The sequence below is a fragment of the Nomascus leucogenys genome, chromosome 20 (assembly GCF_006542625.1).
Source record: "Nomascus leucogenys isolate Asia chromosome 20, Asia_NLE_v1, whole genome shotgun sequence".
NCBI classification, from domain to species: Eukaryota; Metazoa; Chordata; class Mammalia; order Primates; family Hylobatidae; genus Nomascus; species Nomascus leucogenys.
The window spans coordinates 75,203,308-75,228,394 of record NC_044400.1 but is presented as its reverse complement, the minus strand read 5'-3'; the positions used below and the strand labels follow the sequence as shown (position 1 = coordinate 75,228,394).

At 48.6% G+C, this 25,087-nt stretch overlaps 1 protein-coding gene across 1 annotated transcript; it reads left to right on the top strand.

Moving 5' to 3' along the window:
* The first annotated feature begins 18,984 nt into the window (after positions 1 to 18,984).
* Positions 18,985 to 21,457, top strand: DRD5 (dopamine receptor D5). Its single transcript, XM_012499761.2, has one exon. The coding sequence runs from the start codon at positions 19,476 to 19,478 to the stop codon at positions 20,910 to 20,912; it is 1,437 nt and encodes a 478-aa protein (XP_012355215.2). The 5' UTR covers positions 18,985 to 19,475; the 3' UTR covers positions 20,913 to 21,457.
* The last annotated feature ends 3,630 nt before the right edge of the window (positions 21,458 to 25,087 follow it).

The window sequence follows — 25,087 nt, the reverse complement described above, 5'->3', positions numbered from 1 at the left end:
GGAAACCTGACATTGGTTTGCCTTCCAATGTAGCTCTTCGCTGTGGGGACAATGCCCTGGGCACACATATTATCGGGACAATCTGCAATGGACTAAATGTTTGTTTCCCCCCTAAATTCATATATTGAAGCTCTAATGGCAATGTGGTGGTATTTGGAGGTGGGGTCTTTGGGAGGTAATGAGGTCATGATGGTCGGACCCTTGTGAATGGGATTAGTGCCTGTAAGAGGGGGCCAGAGAGCTTGTGCACTCCTGTTCTGTCATGTGAGGATGCAATGAGAAGACAGCTGTCTGTGACCCGGAAGAGGGCCCTCACCAGAACCCGACCATGCCAGCACTGGCCCCCTGATCTTGGGCTTCCAGCCTCCAGACCTGTGAGAAATGAATGCCTGTTGTTGATTAGCCACCCAGCTTGTGCTATTTTGTTATAGCAGCTTGCACTGAGTAAGTTATTCCCTTACCTGCTGTAACCGTATACGGGAGGGGCCTGTGCGTTTGGTAGCTTGGATTCATCCCTGAGCCTGTGAAACTCAGATTTAAACTCATGTATTTTGGGTGCCATGACTCTTGTCAAGGCAGAGTGGAAGGGCAAGGGCATGGGGCCAGATATCCAGGGTGCCAACAGGCTCCCATGGTGCCTGAGTGTGCATTAAAAAAAGCACCCCTTCCACAAGACATTCTCCAAACTGTCCAACCAAACCCACCAGCATCTTCCTACCTGCCCATGTGCTGGGGTGACGGCCAAATTAGACCTGTTTGTCTCCCCACCGCAAGTGTCGGCCAAAAGACCCAACTGGAAAATGCTTGCTACTACCTTCCGGTTGCTCGACCCTCTTAGCTAACGAAACCCTTCCCGCATCCACTCCCTCCACGCCTGCCTGTGAAGTCCCAGCTCACAATTGACCTGGTTAGGGAAGCACTGTTATTTTGTTTGAACAGAGGGAACCTTTGGATCACATGTAAATAGCTAGTCAGTGGCAGCATTTGGTTCATCCTGCCGGGTTTAAAAACTCCATTGCCTTTTCTTTTCATTAGTCATATCATCTTACGAAGAAAGTCAACTCAGTAAAAATATCCGTCAAACAATGGCTCAGGGATATGCGTACAGAACAATCAAATCAGCTGACAGAATATCTGGCTTTTCACCCAGTTATAAAATGCTGCACTTTGCTTAACATGGTGAAGAATGAAAGCTGCTACCAGCTGGTTTCTCTCTCCCAAAATGTGAGCCCTGCTATGGGAGAGCGCAACCAGCAGGCGGCGCCGGCGCCTTTCCCTGAACTTCAGGGCAAGCTTGAGAGGGGACACCTGGGGGGTGGGCAGTGGCCTCAAGGTACCAAAGGGGCGGGCGCAAGATGTGCTGATTGGATTCCACTGGCTGCGCTGGGTTCCCGTAGCGTGTGTCAGAGATGCCTGTCACCACTTCCCGGCCGAGACCCAGCCTGTTTCAGAAAGGACGTTCCCTCCACTGGATCCACCAGGACCCACTCCCCACAGGGCACCCTGGTCCCTCTCAAGAGGCTTTGGAGGAACTTGGAGGTTACACTGTGTTCCCCTGATGGGAGAGTCCCTGGCATGCCGGGTGTGAGTGGGACTGAGTTGGGTGGGGGAGGCTGGGAGGGCACTTGTGCTGGGTGTGATGGGGGAATGTAGTCGATGTTAGTTCCTCCTAAGAGCAGCCACTAAGAGGACTCTGGGGAGGGACAGATGGGCACAGTGTTTTAACCCACAAATGGGAGGGTAATTCTGGCATGATGGTAGTTTTAGCAATGTTAGTAACGCACGGACCACCATAACCATGACAGTGAAGCTACATGTCTAAAAAATGTAAATCAAATCGGGCCACCTGCTAGAAACCGTTCAATGGTTTCCCATTGCCCTCTTTTTTTTTTTGAGGCGTTGTTTCGCTCTTGTCACCCAGGCTGGAGTGCAATGGTATGATCTCGGCTCACTGCAACCTCCGCCTCCCGGGTTCAAGCGATTCTCCTGCCTCAGCCTCCTGAGTAGCTGGGATTACAGGCGCGCGCCATAACACTTGTCTAATTTTTGTATTTTTAGTAAAGATGGGGTTTCACCATGTTGGTCAGGCTGTTCTCGAACTCCCGACCTCTGGCGATCCACCCGCCTTGGCCTCCCGAAGTGCTGGAATTACAGGCATGAGCCACCGCGCCCCACCCTCCCATTGGTTTTAGTAGAAAATACAAACTCCTACCCGTGGTCTATCGGGGCTATCACGATCTGGGCTGTGCATCTCCATCTTCTCATGCCAATCCCATCCTCTGCCTCCCCTCCCCCATCGCCCTTCCTCCTGCACGGCTGCAGCCGCACCTCGCTTCCTCTCTTTAATATTCCTACCATGCCTGCCCCACAGGACCTCCGCAGGAGCTGCTGTCTCCCAGCCGTGCACTTCTGGCTCCGGGCAAGGATCCATCTTTCTCACCCTTCAGGTCGTGTGTAGATAGATGTCCCTCTGTAGCGAGGTCCTCACTGTCCAGCCCGTTACGCTTCACCTCCGCACCCTGTCCAGCCCTTTCACAGCCGGCTGCCAGCTGTGTTTTCTTATTTATTGCTGCTCATCCAGTCCAGTCCTGGATGGGACTGCCTGCCTCATGAAGGCAGGAACTTTGCCTCCTCCTCTCCCAGGGCCTCCCTGATGTGGTTGCGTGGAGACGTGGGCCACCCTCCCAACACCAGACTATCGCAGGGCGCGGGAAGGGCCGGGGCCTCCGCAGTCCCTGAGGATCGCCATGTTTCCTTCTCTAGTTTTTGAGACTTTGGTGAAGATCCTCTGCCTGCTTCTAGCACACACGTCCTGACCTCCTTTCGCCTTCAAGACACAAGATGGCGCTTTAAGCCCGGTTGTTAAGAAAGAGGACTACAAACGCTTGAGTTTCTTCCCTCTGCTCGCTCTCAGACGTGGCTTGCGAGGGGATCCATGGGGTCCACCTCTCCACAGCTTGGTGGGTGGGTTCTGTTCTCCTGACCAGCAGCCAATCACTCCTTCCTGCAGGAGAACGAAGGGGCGCTCAAAGTGTTTTTCTGACGTCAGTAATATCCGCCCGCACTCCTCCAGCAGGCGTCTCTGAAACATCAGTTTTGGGTGATTGGTCTAAGCCAAGCACCTTTGATATCAAGGGTAAGCCTGCTACCCTTTGCTGGAGATGGGCACGGAGTGGGCATGTGAAGAGTGCCAGACCAGGCGTTGACAAACTATGGCTCATGAGAAGAATAGAGTGTACATTTTGAAAGGGTCATTTCTCTCTCTCTCTCTCTCTCTCACACACACACACACACACACACACACAGAGAGAGAGAGAGAGAGAGAATATGCTGCAGAGATCGTACGTGACCTGACAAGCCTAAAATACTCACTATCTGGTCCTTTATAGGAAATGCTTGCTGACCCCTGGTTTAAACACTGAGAGGTAAGGGGCCTCTGCTGCACCGCCCTGGAAGGATTTTTGATCCCTAAATAAGAAGAGGTGAGGAGGAAGCCTGCCCTTCCTCCTGGCTTGAATGTGCTTGTGAGAGGCAGTCAAGCCTGGAACTGTGGCAGCCGGCTTGTGACCATGAAGCAGCCAGCCCAAGAAAGGCCAACCTGCCGAGGAGGGAACAGGAGCCTGGGGCCTCGAGGACGTTGCTGAGCCTCTGTGTGACCCTGGAGCCGCCTTCCTCTGGAGTTCTTGTGATGGCAGATAATTCAATGTTGTCATTGTTCAAGCCAGGGGTGGTCGAACTTTTTCCATAAAGGGCCACGTGGAAAACATTTTAGGCTCTGTGTGGGCCATGAGATCTCTGTTGGCACTACAACCCTAAAAACAACCATAGACAATGTGTAAATGAATGGGTACACCTATGTTCCAATAAAACTTTATTTATAAAAATAGATGGTGGGCTGAATTTGGCCCTGAGGGCCAGAGTTTGCTGTGTATTTTGTTTGTTTGTTTGTTACTTGCAGCTGACCTGTCCTAACTAGTACTCCCTGAAGTCTGCCTCAGCTCAGAAGCGCCCTTGGGTTCCAAGCCACAGGTGCTAAGCTTGAGTGTGGGTGGGGTCTGCAGCAGGGTGGTGGGAGGGATAAGCACATAAAGGCCCACCCATTGATCTGTCCTTTCTATGGTCCAGGTCATGCTTTCCTGCAATATCTTCTCATCACGGGCCTAGCAATCATGATGGGAAGGCACTACTTTAACAGAATGCTTTCAGCATTTCCAGGTGGTCCCTGCTTGCCCTCAACACTACACGCAGGCCTCAGCCTCCACACCTAGCACGTTTGTTAAGCAAGACTAAGCCACATGAAGCAACAGGGCAAGGGGAGGGCCCTTGTGTCCTCAGGGTCCTATGGCAGAAGTGTGGTTCCGGGAGAAATGGGGGAGTGTGCCCTTCCCTGAACAAACACATTCCCTCAGTCTGCAGGAGCCCCTCCAAAATTTACAAGTGCTGTGATGACACGATGCTCATTCAGACCATCGGCTGCAGACGGATTGCAGAAATACGTAAGGGCTCTGTCCTTGGAGGTAGGATCTGGTTGCTCCTTGTCCCTAAGCTTGGCCCTGAAGAGAGGGCAGGATTCCAGCCATAGTGAATGAAGAGTGAGGCTTTGGGGAAGGGCTCGGATTGCCTCTCGTGCTTGTGTTCACAGATTCCTGATGATTGGTTGTTCCCCAGGGAGACGAGGCTTCAAGGCCAGGTCTCTGCTCTGAGTTGCCTTCACCACCCTGCACCTTGGTGGCATTAAGAGAGTGACCTCAAAGGGCCGCTGAGAGAATCGAGGTGGATGCATGTACAGCTCTAGGTATGGCACCCATTCCGGCCCATGGCAAGCTCTTACGATGGTTACAGGTGTAATTTCCAGACTCTGCCTCCAGGGATTGCTGCTGAGCACAGACAGACGTTTCTCTGCTCACAGAGTGAGGCCGCCAAGATGATTCTCAGATCTCTGGTTCTGTATACAGCCCAGATAGCCTGTGAAAGGGGGAATGATAACCCCCAAAGATGTCCACGTCCTAACCTCCAGAACTATTGAACGGGATGTTGGCAGAAGAGACTCTGTGGATGAGATTACTTCAAAGAGTTGCGACGGGGAGACTATCGTGGGTTATCTGTGTGGATACGCAATGTAATCACAAAGTGTCCTTGTAAGTGAAGAGGGAGGCAGAGGAGATTCGACTACAGAAGAGAAGGTGATGTGACTGTGGAGGCAGAGATTGGAGTGATGTGGCCACAATTCACGATGCCAGCAGCCACCAAAGAGGCAAGGAATGGATTCTCCTCTAGGGCTTCTACCAAGGGCCCTGGCGACACCTCAGTTTTAGTCCAGGAAGACTCGTTTTGGATTTGTGACCTCCAGAACTATGAGAGAATACACCTGTGTTGTTTGAAGCCACCAGGTTTGCAGTAGTGTGTTAGAGCAGCGTGGAAAATCCATTGAGTCCCATTGCCCTGCTTTTCGTGCCTTGTACAAAAGCAGAAAATAGCATGGATGGAACGGGGGTCATTATGTTAAGTGAAACAAGCCAGGCACAGAAAGACACACATTGCATGTTCTCACTGATTTGTGGGATCTAAAAATCAAAACGTTGAACTCATGGAGCTAGAGAGCAGAAGGGTGGTTACCAGAGGCTGGGAAGAGGAGTGGGGGGCTGAGGGCAGGTGGGGATGATGTTAGAAAGAATGAATAAGATGTACTGTTTGATCACACAGCAGGATGACTGTAGTCAATAATAACTTAATTGTACATTTACAAATAACTAAAAGAGTTTAATTGGATTGTTCAAATAACTAAAAGAGTGTAATTGGATTGTTGGTATTAGAAAGGATAAATGCGCCGGGTGTGGTGGCTCACGCCTGTAATCCCAGCACTTTGGGAGGCCGAGACGGGCGGATCATGAGGTCAGGAGATCGAGAGCATCCTAGTGAACACTGTGAAACCCCATCTCTACTAAAAATACAAAAAAATTAGCCTGGCATGGTGGCGGTCACCTGTAGTCCCAGCTGCTCGGGAGGCTGAGGCAGGAGAATGGCATGAATCCGGGGGACAGAGCTTGCAGTGAGCAGAGATCATGCCATTGCACTCCAGCCTGGGCGACAGAGCTAGACTCCATCTCAAAAAAAAAAAAAAAAAAGAGAAAGGATAAATGCTTCAGGGATGGATACCCCATTCTCCATGATGTGCTTATTTCACAGTGCATGTCTGTATCAAAACATCTCATGTACCTCATATATATATGCACCTACTGTGTACCCAGATAAAAATAAAAAAGAGCATAAAAGAAAAAAAAACCCAAAACCCACAGATACCTGGATTCCACTCATCTCTTCCCATTGTCATTCCAACCACTCAATTCCCTGTCACCATCATCTCCTGATGGGTCTTCTGGAGCAGCTTCCTCACTCGTCTCTCCAGTTCATCCCTTGCTTCTACCAGTCTGTCCTTGCTATGGCAAAAGGGGCATTTGAGAAAGGCAATTACAGGAAGCTCAGAAAAACAAAACAAAACAAAAACACACCCCCCAACCCCCCAAAAGAAACATACATATACTTATTTGACATTTGGCTGTGCAGGTTAAAAAGTTATTTATTTATTTATTTGCTTTTGGAAAAATTCAAGTCAGCTTGATGAGGTCACTTTTTCCTGCCACTCCTTCCTATTTGGGGAGAAAGGGACTTCCATGGTCTGGATGGATAATTGTGATGAGGAGGTTACTGGGATTGCCCTGAGAGAATGGACTGTGAGCTTTCGGGGATGGAAGCTGCATCTTCATCTCTATAATCCCTTGTTTGGCACAGCGTCAGCCTGAGGAGTTGCTTGGCGGCAAATGTGAATTATGGCACACACTGTTAATTTCTTACCCACGAGCAGTTCCTTTGCTTGCTAACAGAAAATCCTGATTTTGCTTGGAGAAACAAAGTGTCCAGTGTCAGATGATGACTCATGGTTGGTTTAAGCCAGGCTGGGGCCTTTTGTTCCTTTTTGCCTGATACTTGAAAGAATTTACAGTAGGGACTGACCTGTGGTCCACTTCTGGATAATGAGACATAAGGAGAAGTCTGCTGTGAAGATTTTCTTCACTGTTAAAGGCGAGAGATACATCAAGAAAAGCCCCTCCTTGACATAGCTTCCTCCATCTTGCTCCTGGAGTCTGAACTTGGTCATGATGGCTGGAGCTATAACAGCCATCCTGTGACCATGAGGCTCCAAGGGTATAAAGTAGTAATATTCAGGAAGGTGGAGCCTTTGGACAAGAAGATAAAAGGAATCTGGGGCCTCAGCTACATCACTGAGCCTTTGCAAGCCCTTGCCTTCTTCCTCTTAACTCCTGTTATGTTAGATAACTAAATGTCTTTATTGCAAAAGCCACAAGTAGTAAGGCTTTCTGTTATTCACAGCTGAAAGCATTTCTCTTATTTTCAAATAATTTCAGACTTATAGAAGAATTAACTGTAAGGCAAAGAACTTTCATGCCCTTCACCCACATTCACCAATTGTTATTTGTCATATTTACTTTCTCCATCTATATAGTCTATTCTACTCTATTATCTTTCCCTGAACCATTTGAAATTCAGTTGCAGGCATCCTTCTCCTCTCCCTTAAATATTTCAGAACATATTCCCTTAGAACAAGAAGAGTCTAGTGCTCAAGTTCGGGGAATTTGAGGTTGATGCCATACAATAGTCTAGTCCTTGATAATTGTCTAATATACAGTTCACTTAAAATTTTGCCAACAGTCTCAATAATGCCCTTTAAGGCACGTTTCCCCTGATCCAGCTGTCATACATTTTTAGTCTCCTTTAATCTGGAACAGTTCCTCTACCTCTTTTTGTCTATCATGGGGTTGACACCCATGAACAGTTCTGGTCAGTCCTTGAAGGTCCCTCCATCTGTGTTTGTCCGATGTTTCTTCCAGGGACCAGAATGCTAAAGAAGTGATGCAGTGTTTTCAGTGTATCACATCAAGAGACAATTGGCACCCATTTGTCCTATTCCTGGTGATATTAACTTTGTGTAGCTCATTAAGGGAGGACCTGCCGGGTTTCTCTACTGTTAAGTTACCACTTTTTCTCTTTGCAATTAATAAACCATATGAGTGGAAGTGCTATGAGACAATGAAAATATACTTTACCTTTTTAAATTTTCACTCAGTGATGATTCTTCCTTGAATAAACTATTATGATCATGTTTGCAAATGGAGTTTTCTATTATTCCCTCTATATTTATTCATTGGCATTCTACTGTAAGAAAGTCTTCTTCCTTCTTCCCTCCCTCCCTCCCTCTCTTCTTCTTTCTTTTCTTCCTTCTCTTTTCTTTCTTTCTATAGCTATAGGTTCTCATTTTATTCAATAGACTATAATCTACCATTATCATTATTAATTTGGATGCTCACATCATCCCAGATTTGGCCAGTAGAAGCCCCTTGAAGTTGATTGATGTGTCTTTTGACATGTCCCTGCCATTTTTTAAATGCTTCCTTGCTTTCTGGCACCACACAGCACTCTGGGCTCACCTTGTACTTCCCTACGCCAGCCTTAGCATCAGCCACTTCTCCAAGGAGCTCTGAGTCCTTTTAGTGAAGGGTGGTATTTATAAACCACAATCTGGATGGTTTGTGGATATTGCACAGCATTCAGTCAGAAGCCATGGGAAATGGAGCAACATTTATTGAAACTTGTATTAGTCAAGCAACTTAATGCTAGACTAAGTTGCAGTGAGTAATAATCCCTAACCTCAGTGACAGTGCAGAAAAAGAAGGGTTTCATATGTGGAGTGTGATGCAGGTCAATGGGAGTTTCCTCCATCTGATGACTCAGGTATCCAGGCACATTCATCTCTGCAGGTCTGCCATCTTGACACGAGGTCGTTGCAGAAGGAGAGAGGGTGTAGAGTCATGCCAGTTCTTAGGTGCTCCTGACAAGGAGATCTGCAGCACTCTGCTCACATTCCTGTTTTCCAGAACTCAGCCAGTACCCAGTGCAACTGCCAAAGAGTCTGGGAAGCATAGAGAGGACACAGATAGCTGGAGATCCCTCATCACTACTGTCATGATACGTTCACTTATGCAATACATATCAATGGGTTCACCCCAGTCAGGCTGACTCCAAGAGGCTAAGATGACTTCACCTTGGGTGGTTTGCAGCTGGGAAAGAAAGGCAAGTCAGCACCGAGTGAACGGATCATTCACTTTAGTGGGCTGTCGAGCTGTGCTAGAGGCAGGTGCAGTGTGCTGCAGAAATACAGATGGTGACTACTACCCTGGAGTCTTGGGGAGATCCTGGTGTGCATTGGTGTGGGGTTTGAAAGGTGAGTGGGCACTCACTCCCTTCGAGAAGTGGGAAGGACATTTCAGACGGGGCAAGTGCAAAGGCACAGGGCCTGAAAGAACTAGGCTGGGAGAAGAGGACAGCATTGGAATGGGTGGGAGAGAGGTCTGCTGGGGAAAGCTGGGGAGGCAAGAGACGAGGCTGGACAAGCAGATTGTGAAGGGCCACACTGAGGAGCTGGGAATTAGTGCATTAACTTTTATTAATTGGATTAATGATTAATAATGTGGGTTGCAGGGAATCATAGGTAGTATGAAAAACACTGTGGTTGTGTTTTAGGAGGATTGCCTTGGTGGTAAAGTGTTGGATGGAGGAGATAGGAGTGGGGGTGAAGACATCAACACAGAGAGACCTGCCCAAAGGTTCTGGCAGCCATGCAAGCAAAAAGCATCAAGGACCTGAATTAGGAGGTGGCACTGAGGATGGATAGAAGGGGTTGGCTGGTGGAGCCATTTTGAGATAATGAATCAATAATAGCTTCCATCTATTGTGGATTGTCAAGATGTATTATTGGCTCACAATCCTTCCTGGCCTTTCCACATTCCTGCGACTTCCCTGTGGACAGGACAGAGCAGATTTCTTGCTGTGCACATGACCAGCTTTGGCTAGAGATGCATGAGCAGAGTTAGTGCACGCCTGGTCTGACCGGAGGCTCTAACTGAATGTGGTGTTGGGTGGCCGCATTGACCTCACCCCTGCACAATGAGAAGAGCAAGCTCCAGGGAACCACCGGCCTGTGAATGAGACACACAGAAGCAAACAGAGCCTGGCCCCCAGTCTGAGGCAAGGCTTCCCAGCTGACTGCAAATTATTAGCAAGAAATAAACACTTGTTTTAAGCTGCTGGGACCCTGGGGCTGTGTGTTATGCAGCAATGCTGTAAAAAAACTTGACCAATACAGGGACTTGCCCTTTTGTAAGTACAGCATCTCATTTACCCATGATATCTCTTCATAGTAAGGATTAGGGATGCCATTTTAAAGATGAGGCAACTGAGGCTTAGAGAGGTTATGTCACTTGCTTAAGGTTCCAGAGCTGGTAAGTCAGAGAAGGATTTGAACCCAGGACTGTCTTGTAAGCCCATCCTTCTGCCTCTGTCTACACAGTGCTGCCTTTCAAAGGTGGCAAGCTCCTGAGTTAGCCATTTTAACCTGCCGGAAACCCCTTGCTCCTGAACTGGGGAGAGGGACTGAGCTTTGGATTTCAAGAGGAGGCTCTAAGGCCACCATCAGGGGTCCTGTGCTTGAGGTGATGTGGCTGGCTCATCACCTGGGCCTTTCCACCTGCCCCTCCCCATCCCCTCCCCTTTACCCTGCTCCCTGCCCTGTGCCAAGCTGAGCACATTGGCAGGGCTGGTGGCTGGGAGCTCAGCGTGTATCCCGTAGCCACAGAACAGAGCTTTCGTTGCTATAATACAGAGTTCAGTCTTTTGATACCAGCAGTTGGTGCAGCAAAATCCTACCGATTTTCTTATCAAGTTTTCCATTTGTGTCAGTGAAGCAAATCCAATTTAAAATACATCTTCAGAAAAAGGAGGGTCAGTGAGTTCAAATAGAAGAATATTTGCTAACTGGATTAGGAAAACTCGCTCTGTGCTAAAATGTTTGAGGAAAATCCTCTTAGCACAATTTTGCAGGAGCCAGGCATGTGAAAGGATCATTTCCTCGTTATCATCCCCTGAGATCAGGGCTCTGGCCGGATGAAATGAGGCAGGAGTTTATTAGCTGCTTAGCTGATTAGAGCCTGTGCTGATGAGGCTGAGCTCTGACACATCAGCGTCAGAGAGAGATCTTGGTTTCCAGTAGTTTTTAATTCTGCCCAGCTCTTTGTGGGAAAGAGCCTGGGTAAGACAGGACACCCACTACTTACTCAAAACCACCATCCCCACCAGACAAGCAGCTCATGGAGCCCTCCCCGGGAAAGACTGAAGACTGTGGAGAACTAGCTGCATATTATATTATATTTTGCATCATAAGGTCTTATTGATACAGAGAAAACTCTCAGTTTCAAAAAATGATGAGAAACTCTGTCTTTTTTTTTTTAAGATAGTCTTGCTCTGTCTCGTCTCCCAGGCTGGAGTGCAGTGGTGCGATCTTGGCTCACTGTAACCTCTGCCTCCCGGTTCAAGTGATTCTTCTCCCTCAGCCTCCCGAGTAGCTGGGATTACAGGTGTCTGCCACCTCAGCCAGCTAATTTTTGTATTTTTAGTAGAGATGGGGTTTTGCCATGTTGGTCAGGCTGGTCTCGAGCTCCTGACCTCAGGTGATCTACCCACTTTGGCCTCCAAAGTGCTGGGATTAAGGGAGTGAGCCACCACACCTGGCCAAAAAATGACGAGAAACTCAGTGTTTTGGATAACAGGGAGAATGTTTAGTGTTCTGAAAATGTAAAGTTTTCACATGTAAAGCTTCCTGCCTCTGAGCCTTTGCCCGTGCTGTTCCTTCTGTTAGAGTCGTACTTCCACCCTGCATGCTGCTGAAGTCCACTTTGCCCTCCAGCCCAAGCGTCATCTTTTCCGGACAGCCATTTGCCGTGCTGCCCACCAAACAGGCTGTCCCTTGTTCTCATGCCACTGCTGAACATTGTTTATTCCTTGTGTTAGGCAGGGCTTTGTCAGTTGTAACAACTGAAACTCCACTTAGACATGTTTCAGCTAAAGGGTGACTTATTGACTTTTGTAACTGCAAAGACCATGGTATGCCTGAATTTTGAGGTTCAAAGAAATCATTTTCTCTCTCTTTTTCCTCTTCCTCTCCTCCTTCTCATTTTCCTTCTCTTTTTCTTTCCTCTCCTCCTTCCCTCCGTTCTTCTTTTTCCTTCTTTTTCTCTTTCTTCCTCTCTCTCTACTTCTTTCTCTTTCTCTCCCTTTAATTTGCTCTATTCTCTATATGGGCCTCATTCCTTCTACTGCAAATAAGGAAAATGACCACCTGGAAACCCAAGGCCCACCACATCCCAGCAGAGCCACCCCAGCAGAGCCACCCCAGCCAAAAGAAACCCAGCTTCTCTCTCCAGCATCGACACATCAATCCAAGCCAGAACTCCATCTGACCCTTGTGAGACATGCTTCCACACCTCGTTGGACCACTGAGGCCGGGGAATTCAGCATAATGATGGGCACTTCTGGGGTCATGGGCCTTCCCTGTAGCTAAGGTGACAGAAGGACAGACTGGTCTGGAATGTCCATGCCAGCCGGCTCACATGGCCAGCAATTGATGCTGGCTGTTTTCTGGGAGCTCAGTTGTGCTCTAGACCAGAAAATCTCCATGTGGCCTCTCCACATGACCCTCACTTCTCACAGCATGGTGGCTGGGGCCCAGTGGGGAGACTTTCTTGAGCAAAGTTTCCAAAAGACCAAAGTGGCAGCTGCGAGCCCCCTCATGGCCGAGCCTCAGCCCCCATGCAGCATCAGAGTCACTGCAGTCTTGGCTTCCCAGGAGGCCAGCCCAGAAGCAGCAAGAAAGGGGACCTGGAAACCAGGAGGTCTGCTTCCAGGGAAGGCCCTCTGATATAATTTGGATATTTATCTCCACCCAGATTTCATGTTAAATTGCAATCTCCAGTGCTGGAGTTGGGGCCTGGTGGGTGTTGTTTTGACCATGGGGGTAGATGCCTCATGGCTTGGTGCTGTCTTCGAGATAGTGAGTTCTTGTGAGATCTGGTTATTTAAAAATGTGTGTCATGTCCCTCCCCACACCCACTGACTCTCTCTTGCTTGTTCCAGCTTTGGCCACGTGATGTGCCTGCTCATGATTGTAAGGTTCCTAGGCCTCCTTAGAAGCCAAGCAGATGCCAGCACCATGCTTCTTGTAAAGCCCGCAAAACCATGAGCCAATTCAAACTCTTTTCTTTATAAATTACCTTGTCTCAGATATTTCTTTATAGCAATGCAAGAATGGCCTAATACGCCATCTTTGGAGACTAGCTAGCACATGGGCCTTCTCCATCTGTAGCTACACTTCTAGAACACACGTGACTTCCAAGGCTATTGCAGCAGCCGGAGGAAGAGCTCAGGGTCCTGTGGGATGTTCCTCAGGCTCAGATCTGTGGTTCACATCACTTCCGCCCACATTCTATTGGCCATAATCTCGCTCCCTAGCCTCCACTTGACAGCAAGGAACCCAAGGGAAGGGCTCCTGCTGGGGGCCATCTCTGCCACAAGGAGCAAGTGAAAGCAAGTAGAGAGGAAGCCAAGACTGATGCCCAGGTGGGAGAGGTGCTGAGGAAAGAGGTCTTTCTTTTTTTTTTTTGACAGAGTTCTGAATGTTTCAGAGTAGTCCCAGTGCACCCAAAAGCACAATAATTAAATGAGGGGCAGGAGAGTGGTCTAGAAGAAGATTGTTTTTCTGGATTCAGCTCCAACAAAGTTTGTTCTGCAGGTCTTGGTGCTGTGCCATGGTCTTTCTCGCCACTGATATTCAGCCTGGATACCCCCGCTGTGGCTCTATTAGGGAGGAAAATATTTTCCTGCCACTGCCCTGAGCCTCCTGCCTGACCCCAGCTACCTTGGACATCCCAGCTTTTGGGACTACCCCAGACCTCCCTATAACCAGCAATCAGAGGCCGGCGCAGCAAGGGTGCTGTGGAACCCTGCCTGGTGCTCCAGGGTGACAGGCAGCACCTGCTGTCATTGGTCGGTGTCTGTGCAGTATTTGGTAGAGTTTCGTGGATCTCAGCCTTGACACCTGTGTCTTTTTACAGTCAAAGGGTCTGAGTCAGGAGAAGGCACCTAGATATGCTCCACCATAACGTTCTGGTGTTTCCTGTCATCTCTGAAGCCTCTGAGCTCTTATAACAGGGGCTTAAAGACTGTAGCATTGAGATATGAAGGCTCGTAGTCATCATCCAGTTCAGGGGACTTTAACTCCAGGTATCTGGAACTTAGAATAAATCCTCATGCTCTCACCATGGCAGCAGGGCTCACCTCCTCTGTCTCATACCTCTCCCTCCCTTGGCCACTATTGTTACAGATATCCTGACTCTTTTACCTCTTTATCAAATAAGCTCACTCTGCCCCAGGGCCTTTGCATGGGCTTACTTTCCTCCGAGAATAATTTACTCCTGATATTTGCCTGACTAAATCCTTCTCACCTTTCTGATTGCAAAGAGGCTTCCTTGACAACTCATTCTGAAGCAGCTTTTCCCTCCAGTCTAGCTACTCCCTCTTTTGTTATTCTGTTTGATTTTATTTATAGCACTTAGCACTGTATGACATTGTTTATTTTGAAATTATTTATTTCTCTCTCCTCAATAATATAAGCCCAAGAAAGACAAGGAATATGTTTTTGATTTTGTTTCTATCCCCGGGCCCTAGAATAGAGTCTGGGAGATGGTTGCAGCAGAATCCCTAGCTGAAATGGCAATCTTGTGCTAATTAGAAAAAAAGAGCTCCCTTGCCCCTGTCCTTGTTTTTTTTTTTTTTTTTTTTTTTTTTTTTTTAGATGGAATCTCCCTCTGTTACCCAGGCTGGAGTGCAGTGGTGTGATCTTGCAGAGAGCCCTTTCTTGATATACTTTATCATCTTCTGCTAGAAGTTTTTTATACTCATTATACAAACCCACCCTATCTGTGACTTACACACTCTGTATGGCCCTGCTTCCACTCCAGCAAAAATGCTTGTGGAATGAATGAATGGATTGGTGGAAGTCAGGGGGACTGGAACATCTGAAAACAAATGTCAGTGTGTGTGGCCAGTGTCTGTGCACCTTTCTTGGTTGATTGAATCTTCTGTGCATTGATTTCATGGCATTGGGCACAGAATCCCCTTTTTTGCTCATTACCAACAAAGATTTGTCAAGCACCCACTCACTGTGTTCGCTTGGGGAATTCAGACATGAACAAGACACAGTTTTTTGATTTAACAAGCTGAGATTCTAGAGGGCCAGGCGGTGATGTGAAAGATGGTGCAGTCCAGGGTCATAACGGCTGCACTAGGAGCCAGCCCAGGGATCTCCTGGAGCACAGGACACCTGTTCAGTGTGGAGGACTCAGTAAGTCTTTCCGGAGAAGTGATTGAGCTGGCTCTGCAGGATGGAGAGGTTCGAACATTGCTAAGTGCTTTGTACAACTTACAAAAATCCATGTTTCCCAGTCTCCAAGCAGTCTCATGTTCAGTAGACAAAAGGCAATTTTCAAACTGAAATTCTTTACTTGCATTTCTGTTTCTATTTTCCTTCCTTCCTTCCTTCCTTCCTTCCTTCCTTCCTTCCTTCTTTCCTTCCCCCCACACCTCCCCAAGTCTTGCTCTGTTGTCCAGCAGACTGGAGTGCAGTGGTGCGATCTCGGCTCACTGCAACCTCCAACTCCTGGGTTTGAGTAATTATCCTGCCTCAGCCACCTCTCTCTCTTTCTGTAGCTGGGATTACAGACACATGCCACCACGCCTGGCTAATTTTTGCATTTTTAGTAGAGACGGGGTTTCACCATGTTGGCCAGGCTTTTCTCGAACTCCTGACTTCAAGTGATCCACCTGCCTCAGCCTCCCAAAGTGCTGGGATTACAGGTGTGGGCCACCGTGCATGGCCCTTTACTTGCATTTCTTAAGTTGTGTGAAGTCAGTAGGGATTGTTCTCTAGAATTCCCTTTTACTCTCCTGTCCACATTCCCCCAGATCCCAGTTCCCTCACCTCTTTCACGCAATCTTCCCTGTAAAACTCCACCCACAGCTGTCAGTACCTCTCCCCACTTCTCTGCTCTTTATTGTGAAGACAAGCACAGTCTCTTCCTTTTGGGACCATTCCTCCCTCCTCTGGCTTTTCAGGTCTAATAATGTATCCATTCTCTATCACAAAAGCCAAGCTGGAATCTTCTTTGGAACGCAGCCCAGGTCAAGAAACTGCACAGATACAGCAGAGGGAGAAAGGAGGTTCAGAACACTCGTGCATTAATTGTTTTGGTCTCATCACAGCTTCTTTTTTTTTCTTTCTTTCTTTTTTTTTTTTTTTTTTTTTTTTGAGATGGAGTCTCGCTCTGTCACCCAGGCTGGAGCGCAGTGGTGCGATCTTGGCTCACTGCAACCTCTGCCTCCCGCACGCCACCATGCCTGGGTAATTTTTGTATTTTTAGTAGAGACGGGGTTTCATCATGTTGGCCAGGATGGTCTCAATCTCCTGACTTTATGATCTACCTGCCTTGGCTTCCCAAAGTGCTGGGATTACAGGCATGAGCCACCACACCTGGCTGGTCTCATCACACTTTCTAAACGACTATTATTAACTCATTTCCCAGATGAGAAAACTGAAGCTCAGAGAGATAAAGCGACCTGCCCAATATCCCAAAGCTAGTAAGTGCCTATTCTTCCTGCCTGCCATACTCCTCTTCCCTCTGTCTTCCCCTTTGCCTACTTAACTGTGATTCAACCCAAAGAGAAATTTCCCCAGGAAAGCCTTCCCTAAACATCTTGTCTTAGCCAACCTCCCCAACTACTGTACACTTCGATAAAGCTGTGAATTTTCCCTTTACAGCCCTTGTCACATTTATAATTGTGCATTTTTTTGGATTATTCCTGGGTTAAAGTCTATCTAGACTTTATGCCTTTTTTTTTTTTTTTTTTTTTTTTTGTTTGAGATGGAGTCTGGCTTTGTCGCCCAGGCTGGAGTGCAGTGGTGTGATCTCGGCTCACTACAAGCTCCGCCTCCTGGGTTCATGCCATTCTCCTGCCTCAGCCTCCCAAGTAGCTGGGACTACAGGCGCCCGCCACCATACTCAGCTAATTTTTTGTATTTTTAGTAGAGAGGGAGTTTCACTGTGTTAGCCAGGATGGTCTCAATCTCCTGACCTCGTGATCCACCCACCTCAGCCTCCCAAAGTGCTGGGATTACAGGCATGAGCCACCGTGCACAGCCTAGACTTCAAGCTTTTAGAATAGTGTCTCTCTCTCTCTCTCTCTCCTTCCCATTGTATAACCAGTGAGTAAAACAACATCTGGGACATGTCAGTACTTGTTAAATATTTACTGAATAAAAGAATGAGTAACTGGAATTCAAACCCATGTCTCCCAAATCCAAGTTCTTGTCTGGCATCATGACTTGGTGTCCTCCAGGAGCAAAGGATGGGGAAGGTCATTCCAGGCTGAGGAAGTACCACATGACCGTTTGCAATGGGTGTTCTTTTTTGGCGGTGATGGTGGTAGCAGCAGCTTGAATCCAGGCTGTGTGTGGAGTGGTGAAAGGAGAAGAAGCAGGAGCTGCGGACAAAGACAAGGGCAATATGAGGAAAAGACCTTGCATGCCTGGCCAGGAACAGGGGCCACAGGGAGCTGATCATGAAACACACTGAGGGTGTTTCATCAGGGGAGTGACAGAAGCATAGTCACATTCAGGAAAGATCACTGCCTGCTGGGAAGACAGAGGGTCAGGGCAGAGTCTAGAAGCCAGGAGAGTGCCACCTTCAAACAGGGTGGAGGAGGCACAATTCTGGACAGGGACGTCCATGGCCAGAGGAGTGGTCCAGCTCCCAGAAGATGAGGAGAGACCGGAGGTGAGGATGGCCCTTCAGTTTCAGGTTTAGGCACCTGGACAGATGGTCTTGCCCTCTCCAGTGGCAGAAAGCACTGAAGGGGAAAGAGGTTGGGGGAAGGGACTGCATAGGCTGAGCAGCCTAAGTCTGAGAAGCTGGGCCACTTGCAGGTGTTGGTCCAGGGTGCAGGTGCGTTTGGTGGAGGGGGAGACTAGGAAGGGAGGAGAAAGTCCAGTCTGTTTCTAGACCTCACCATGCTGCAGGTGTCTGGGCCAGCAGGTCGCAGCCGGAGCTATGCAGCTGGCTGCTGTCACATCCCTTTCTCTCCCAGCTGCCTTCAGCTGAGCTTAACCCCAGCAGAGGCCGAAGCACTTCACAAATGCAGCTTGTCAGCTGGGAGGTGCATTCAGAGCTCAGGCACACTGTTTTCCCTCTTTATTGTTGTCCATCATTCTTTTTTTTCAGTTTGGGTTTTGGGCTTGGTCAGTTCCTTTTCTGTTAAACACTGAGCTATTTATCCATCCCTCTCAAGGTTGAGAAAGAGAAAGACTGTAAAAGTGCCCTGCAAAGAAGAGGCTTCCAACTCTCTGGGTGGTGGTGGTGGTGGGGGGCTCTCTTCCTCCTCTTGTCTTCTGGGTTCATTCCAAATTATTCCCCAAAGGAAAAATCGCTCAAGGACTGGGGGCGGTGGTGGGGAAAAGGACAGTCTCCTAAGAGGTCAGATGAAGCCCCAGACTCAGGGTGTTGAGGGAGGGGCTGGGGGAAGCGGGAGCCTGTTCCTAGGAGACACTGTCTACTGGACACCTCATCCTAGACGGCTTCCCTGAGTTCTGACACTGTTCTAGGAGTGGGAATCATCATCCCACGCTGTGGAGAAGGAAACCAAGACCGGGTAAAGTTATGTAGGGCCCTTAAAGTTGCAGAGCCAGGAATAAAGTCCGGATTGGGACTCAGGTCTGTGGGTAATCCAAGGCCGCCCCGCTTACCCTTCAAATGCTCTTTCCCCCTCCGGAGGCCCTCGCGTCCTCATCCCTACCCCACCTCTTGTTCCCCAAGTGTGGCCAGGGCTAGGGCTCCAGGGCTGCGCCAAGCAACATTCGGTCTTCCCGGGGAGAATTTTCCCCCGCCCGGGGCTAGGGTCTGGCGCTGGGGCGCCCTTTGGACCTGCGGGATCGCCCCTACACTCTGGCGCTCTGAGCGCGGTGAGCCAGGGCGCCAAGGCACAGGTGGGGCGGGAGTCGAGCGCGGAGGCGCGGGAGGCGGGACGCGGGGCCCGGGAGCGGCCAGGGACAGCGGCAGCGCGGCAGTGCCAGCCCGGCGCCCGCGACTGCCTGCCCCAGCCCCTCAGTGGCGGCTTGCTCTCTTCTCTCGCTCCGAACCAGACACAGCCGCTGCCGCTGCCGTCCGGCCCGCTGCAGACTCCCGAGAACAGCCCTGGCTGTCAGCGGGCACCAGCCGCTTCCTGTTCCCATCGCGGAGACTGGAGGGGCGCACCACGGCCACCGAGCCAGAGGCGCTTCAGGAGGCAAGAGAAGTCCCTGCGCGCTCCGGGGCCCGGCGCAGCTCATGGTGAGCGCCCTCTGGGGCTCGAGGGTCCCTTGGCTGAGGGGGCGCATCCTCGGGGTGCCCGATGGGGCTGCCTGGGGGTCGCAGGGCTGAAGGTGGGACCGCGCACAGACCGCCCCTGCAGCCCAGCCCGAAATGCTACTGCCAGGAAGCAACGGCACCGCGTACCCAGGGCAGTTCGCGCTATACCAGCAGCTGGCGCAGGGGAACGCGGTGGGGGGCTCGGCGGGGGCACCGCCACTGGGGCCCGCGCAGGTGGTCACCGCCTGTCTGCTGACCCTACTCATCATCTGGACCCTGCTGGGCAACGCGCTGGTGTGCGCAGCCATCGTGCGGAGCCGCCACCTGCGCGCCAAGATGACCAACGTCTTCATCGTGTCTCTGGCCGTGTCAGACCTCTTCGTGGCGCTGCTGGTCATGCCCTGGAAGGCAGTCGCCGAGGTGGCCGGTTACTGGCCCTTTGGAGCGTTCTGCGACGTCTGGGTGGCCTTCGACATCATGTGCTCCACCGCCTCCATCCTGAACCTGTGCGTCATCAGCGTGGACCGCTATTGGGCCATCTCCAGGCCCTTCCGCTACGAGCGCAAGATGACCCAGCGCATGGCCTTAGTCATGGTCGGCCTGGCGTGGACCTTGTCCATCCTCATCTCCTTCATACCGGTCCAGCTCAACTGGCACAGGGACCAGGTGGCCTCTTGGGGCGGGCTGGACCTGCCAAACAACCTGGCCAACTGGACGCCCTGGGAGGAGGACATTTGGGAGCCCGACGTGAGGGCAGAGAACTGTGACTCCAGCCTGAATCGAACCTACGCCATCTCTTCCTCGCTCATCAGCTTCTACATCCCCGTGGCCATCATGATCGTGACCTACACCCGCATCTACCGCATCGCCCAGGTGCAGATCCGCAGGATTTCCTCCCTGGAGAGGGCCGCAGAGCACGCGCAGAGCTGCCGGAGCAGCGGAGCCTGCGCGCCGGACACCAGCCTGCGCGCTTCCATCAAGAAGGAGACCAAGGTTCTCAAGACCCTGTCGGTGATCATGGGGGTCTTCGTGTGTTGCTGGCTGCCCTTCTTCATCCTTAACTGCATGGTCCCTTTCTGCAGTGGACACCCCGAAGGCCCTCCGGCCGGCTTCCCCTGCGTCAGTGAGACCACCTTCGACGTCTTTGTCTGGTTCGGCTGGGCTAACTCCTCACTCAACCCCGTCATCTATGCCTGCAACGCCGACTTCCGCAAGGTGTTTGCCCAGCTGCTGGGGTGCAGCCACGTCTGCTCCCGCACGCCGGTGGAGACGGTGAACATCAGCAATGAGCTCGTCTCCTACAACCAAGACACCGTCTTCCACAAGGAAATCGCAGCTGCCTACATCCACATGATGCCCAACGCCGTTACCCCCGGCAACCGGGAGGTGGACAACGATGAGGAGGAGGAGGGTCCTTTCGATCGCATGTCCCAGATCTATCAGACGTCCCCAGATGGTGACCCTATTGCAGAGTCTGTCTGGGAGCTAGACTGCGAGGGGGAGATTTCTTTAGACAAAATAACACCTTTCACCCCAAATGGATTCCATTAAACTGCATTAAGAAACCCCCTCATGGATCCGCATAACCGCACAGATATTGACAAGCATGCACACACACGCAAATACATGCCTTTCCAGTGCTGCTCCCTTTATCATGTGTTTTTGTGTAGTAGCTCGTGTGCTTAGAAACCTCACCCCATTGATTGGTAGTTCAAAGAATTAGCAGAAGCAGTTGCAATAAACTCAGTCAAATATACCCAGCCTACCAGAGATGGACCAATGATCCTATGAGAGAAGAGAGTATGGTGCTGGGTCCTTAAAAAAAAAGTGAGACTTGGTCCTTAAAAAATATGCTCTCCCCTCCCTTTTTAAACAAATGGCTTGTTCAGTCACTTGTTTGTGTTTGAATTGATTTTTAAACAGCAGGTTGTGTGTGTGTGCAGTGATGCGGTGGGAGCAGAGCTTTCCTGGGTCTGGATTCCCGTGGCTTTGTGCTTATGTCATTTCTTCTCTCTGTGCTGGTGGGGGCCTCTTTACCGTCGCTTAAGAAGTCTCCCTGATTTATTCTGGTGTCTAATAAACACAGATTATTTGTATTATGGGGTGACTATCTTTGCTTTGCTATATTGGGTTTCAGGATTGCTTCTGAAGAAATGATGAGTGCATCCTTAAAATGCAAAGAAGATATTTGCTGGATCTGGAAGTACATGCTTAATCTCTTTACAGTTTGGCCTTAAAGATACACCAGGGCAAAGGACCTTGAGGAGCTTCTGTTTTCTCAGGTTTCTTTTTATTACTTATACCCATGTTGGGTCTGTGCTGAAACCTGGCTTCAATGGCACGGCATTAGATCTTCTCAAGCCCGGATTTTTTTTTTTTTCTCATTTGGAATCTTTTTTGAAGTAACATAAGACAACTCTCCTTATTCCTAGACAGATGGGATCAGTTTATTGAAAAGATCATGTAGAATAATACCTTGAATCATTCTCCATCTGAAATCTGTAGCATGTTTTAGAATGACATGGCTTTTGAGAAATTGTGTTTTCTGAAGAGCTTTGAAATGTGTGAATCAAGATGCTTTAAAAAAGAAACCCTATTTTTAAATAGGCATTTTCCTTAGTGGACAATAGCAAATAGGGAAATGCTTTTTAACTAAAATGTAGAAGCCAGAGATGAAATGTGAATGAACTTGAAATTGGGAAATCTGTAGGTCAAGGTGCTCAATAGAAAAGCCCAGCTGACTCCAATCATTTTGTTTTTCCTCTCTGCAATGTGCACAGTCAAGGGAAGTGTTTTATTCCAGACCCACACCAGTTGAGAGCATATTATTACCATCAGATCTAAATGTGAGCACTATTAATGGAAGCAAATGAAATGTGAATATGCAATTTCTTGCAAGTCCCTGCTTTGAAGCAGTTTTATCAAGGACAGTTCAATCAATTTTGTTCTCCTTAAGGCTAATTTTATTGTCAGTCTTCTGTGCAGCCATATCTTGATCACTGCAAAATGTGCAGTTCCTGGCACATCGTGCTTAATAAATATTTGTTGAATGAATGACTATTTCTGGAACAGTGAGATTGAAAGGAAATCCTATTCAGTACATCAATTTTTATATATAATTTAGTCAAAATGATACTGGAATCTGAGGTCCGTGTTCAGTTTCTGACCTCCTGTGAATGGATAGCTAAGCGAACCATTAGGCAACATTAGGGGCGGTGAAAAGCACACAGCTCTAGGATCAGGAGATGGTCGCATGACCTTGAGTGAGTCAATTAACCTTTCTGGGCCTCAATTTTCTGTCTGTGTCTATAAATGGAAAGACTTCAACTAGATCACTGTTTACCCAATTGTGCTTTATGATGCAGATGTTAATGGATGGGGTCTGTGGTTCAGCAAACCCAGGTTCAACACATGTTTTCTCGATAGGACTTCTTAGAGCTTCTCCTGTGCATGATGCATCCTCCAGTGAAGAAGATTCTGTATCATTTTCCAATGCCGTTCACCTTGTGAACCTTGTTTGGTGGAATTCCTGTTACTGTTTCTCTGGAGTCCACAGTCACGACTTAAGAAACTCAAATCTAACTGATCTGGAAGTCTTTACAATATTCTGTTCTAAAGCAAGGGTTGCTATACACAAAATCTTTTGTGAAAAACACTGTGCTAGGCTCCAGTTTAAATGTTCTATGTTATGGAAAATGGATTATGTGAGGACTTTGGAATTTCCTTCTGTAAAATATCACTCACCATTCATTATAATTGTGTACTATGCCCTAGGCATTGTTCTAGATGCTGGGAATATAGTTGTCAATCAAATTCTCTGCTGTCTTGGTACATTTATTGAGTCAGGGGAGAGATAAGCCATTAAAGAGATCTGTACTATACCGCACTGCATTGCACTGTGCTGTACTGACCAGGATAGATAATGCCAGGCAGGGGTAATTGCTATGTTGCAAAAAACCTAGGGTGAGTAGGGTGGTGAAGCTGCTGTTTCATTTATGGTGGTCAGGGGAGGACTTTCCAAAGAGCCACCTGAAGAGAGACCTTGATGAAGTAAGGGTTGGAGGGCTGCTAATGTCTGGGAAGGAGAGTAATCCAGGCAGAGGGAGTGGCAAGTGCAAAGGCTTGGAAATGGGATTGTTCCGGGCGCCCTCGGAGGAGTGTGGCTGGAGGGCTATAAAAGAGGAGCGTGATAGGATTAATGTTAATTGCTGTAGCAGCAATTGCAGCAGGCATGATGGAGACCCAGCCTGTGCTGGGTACAATACATGTATTAACTCATTTGACTCTCACTGCCCTGTGAGGTAAGCACTTTTATTACCCCACTTTACAGGTAAGGAAATGAAGGCATTGGCAGGCTAAATAACCAGCCTGTGGTCACAGAGCTCCTGAGTGGCAGAGCTCAGCTTGAACCCAGGTAGCCTGGCCGTGGAGTCTTTAATCCTAACTGCTCTTTGATGGTGAGAGAGGATGCCAGGACATCTTCAGTCAGCAGATGCACTAGTGCACAGATCAAGACATTCAGTTTTTTGTTCATTTATTACTGAAATGGTTGATTGATTCATCCCCACAGCTATACAACAGCAGATCTTCACTGTGTACCTACTCTGTGCACAGCTTTGTGTTTGGAGGGAAGGCACCCTAGGGTTATGGGCAAAGGAGCTCTTACATGATGGGCCAAATGCTTTCCTGGATTCTTATTTATTCCTCACATTAACCTCACATGTTATTATTTTTCCATTTTACAGATGAGGACATGGGGGCACAGAGGACCTTGAGGACAAGGTTGTTTGTCCAAGGTCATGTGACAAGTAAGTAGTGGAACCAGGGTTCACCCTAGGTCAGTGGTTCTTAATTGAGGGAACTTTGCACCCTGCACCCCCAGAGATATTTGGCAATGTCTGGAGACATTTTTGGTTGTCACAACTGGGTGTCAGGTGCTCCTGCCATCTTGTGGGTAGAGGCCAAAGATGTTGCTAAACAACTTATGGTGCACAGAGAATTATCCAGCCCCAAATACCCATGTTGCAACACTCGAGAGGCCTTGGCCAGGCAGGCAGACTCCAGGTCCCAGCTCCCTGTCCACAAGGCCACCTGCCTGGGATTGCAGGCTCCACTGCCCTGGGTTTGAAGTTTGGCTCCACCATTTATTAGTCATCCAAATTTGGTCACCTTTCTGAGCTCCAGCTTCTTTACCTGAGCAATGGGCACACGAACCACACAGAGTGTGTATTACACAAAACACATGCCCCAGAACTTCCTTGTTCTGATACATGCTGAATCTTCTCTTATAATTAGGCATCCATACACCATATTGATAGGTTAGAAGTGAGTCATTAAGTCCAAATCATGTTCAAGGGGAGGTGATTAGACTTTACCTCTTCATGGGAGGAGTGCCAAAGAATTTGCAGAAGAGATGTTTTACATTTTATGCTTTATTTTTAAACATTTGTTCTCACATAGTTTCAGACTTACAGAAACCTTGCAACATGGTACAAGGAATTTCTAAATATTGTTTACCCAGATCCCCCAAACATCAGGGTTTCACTGTATCACTTATCTCTATTCTTCCCTTTTTCTTCTGAGTCATCTAAGATGTGATGCCCATTTACTCTTGAATATTTCGTTGCATATTTCCTAAAAACACGGAATTCTCTCATCTCATCTACACACTTTATTCAGACTTCACGATAATGTCCTTTATAACAAAACAATCCAAGACCATGTGT

Coding starts and splice junctions, on each gene's coding strand:
- DRD5 (XM_012499761.2), top strand. CDS start 19,476: ATGCTACTGCCAGGAAGCAACGGCACCGCGTACCCAGGGCAGTTCGCG.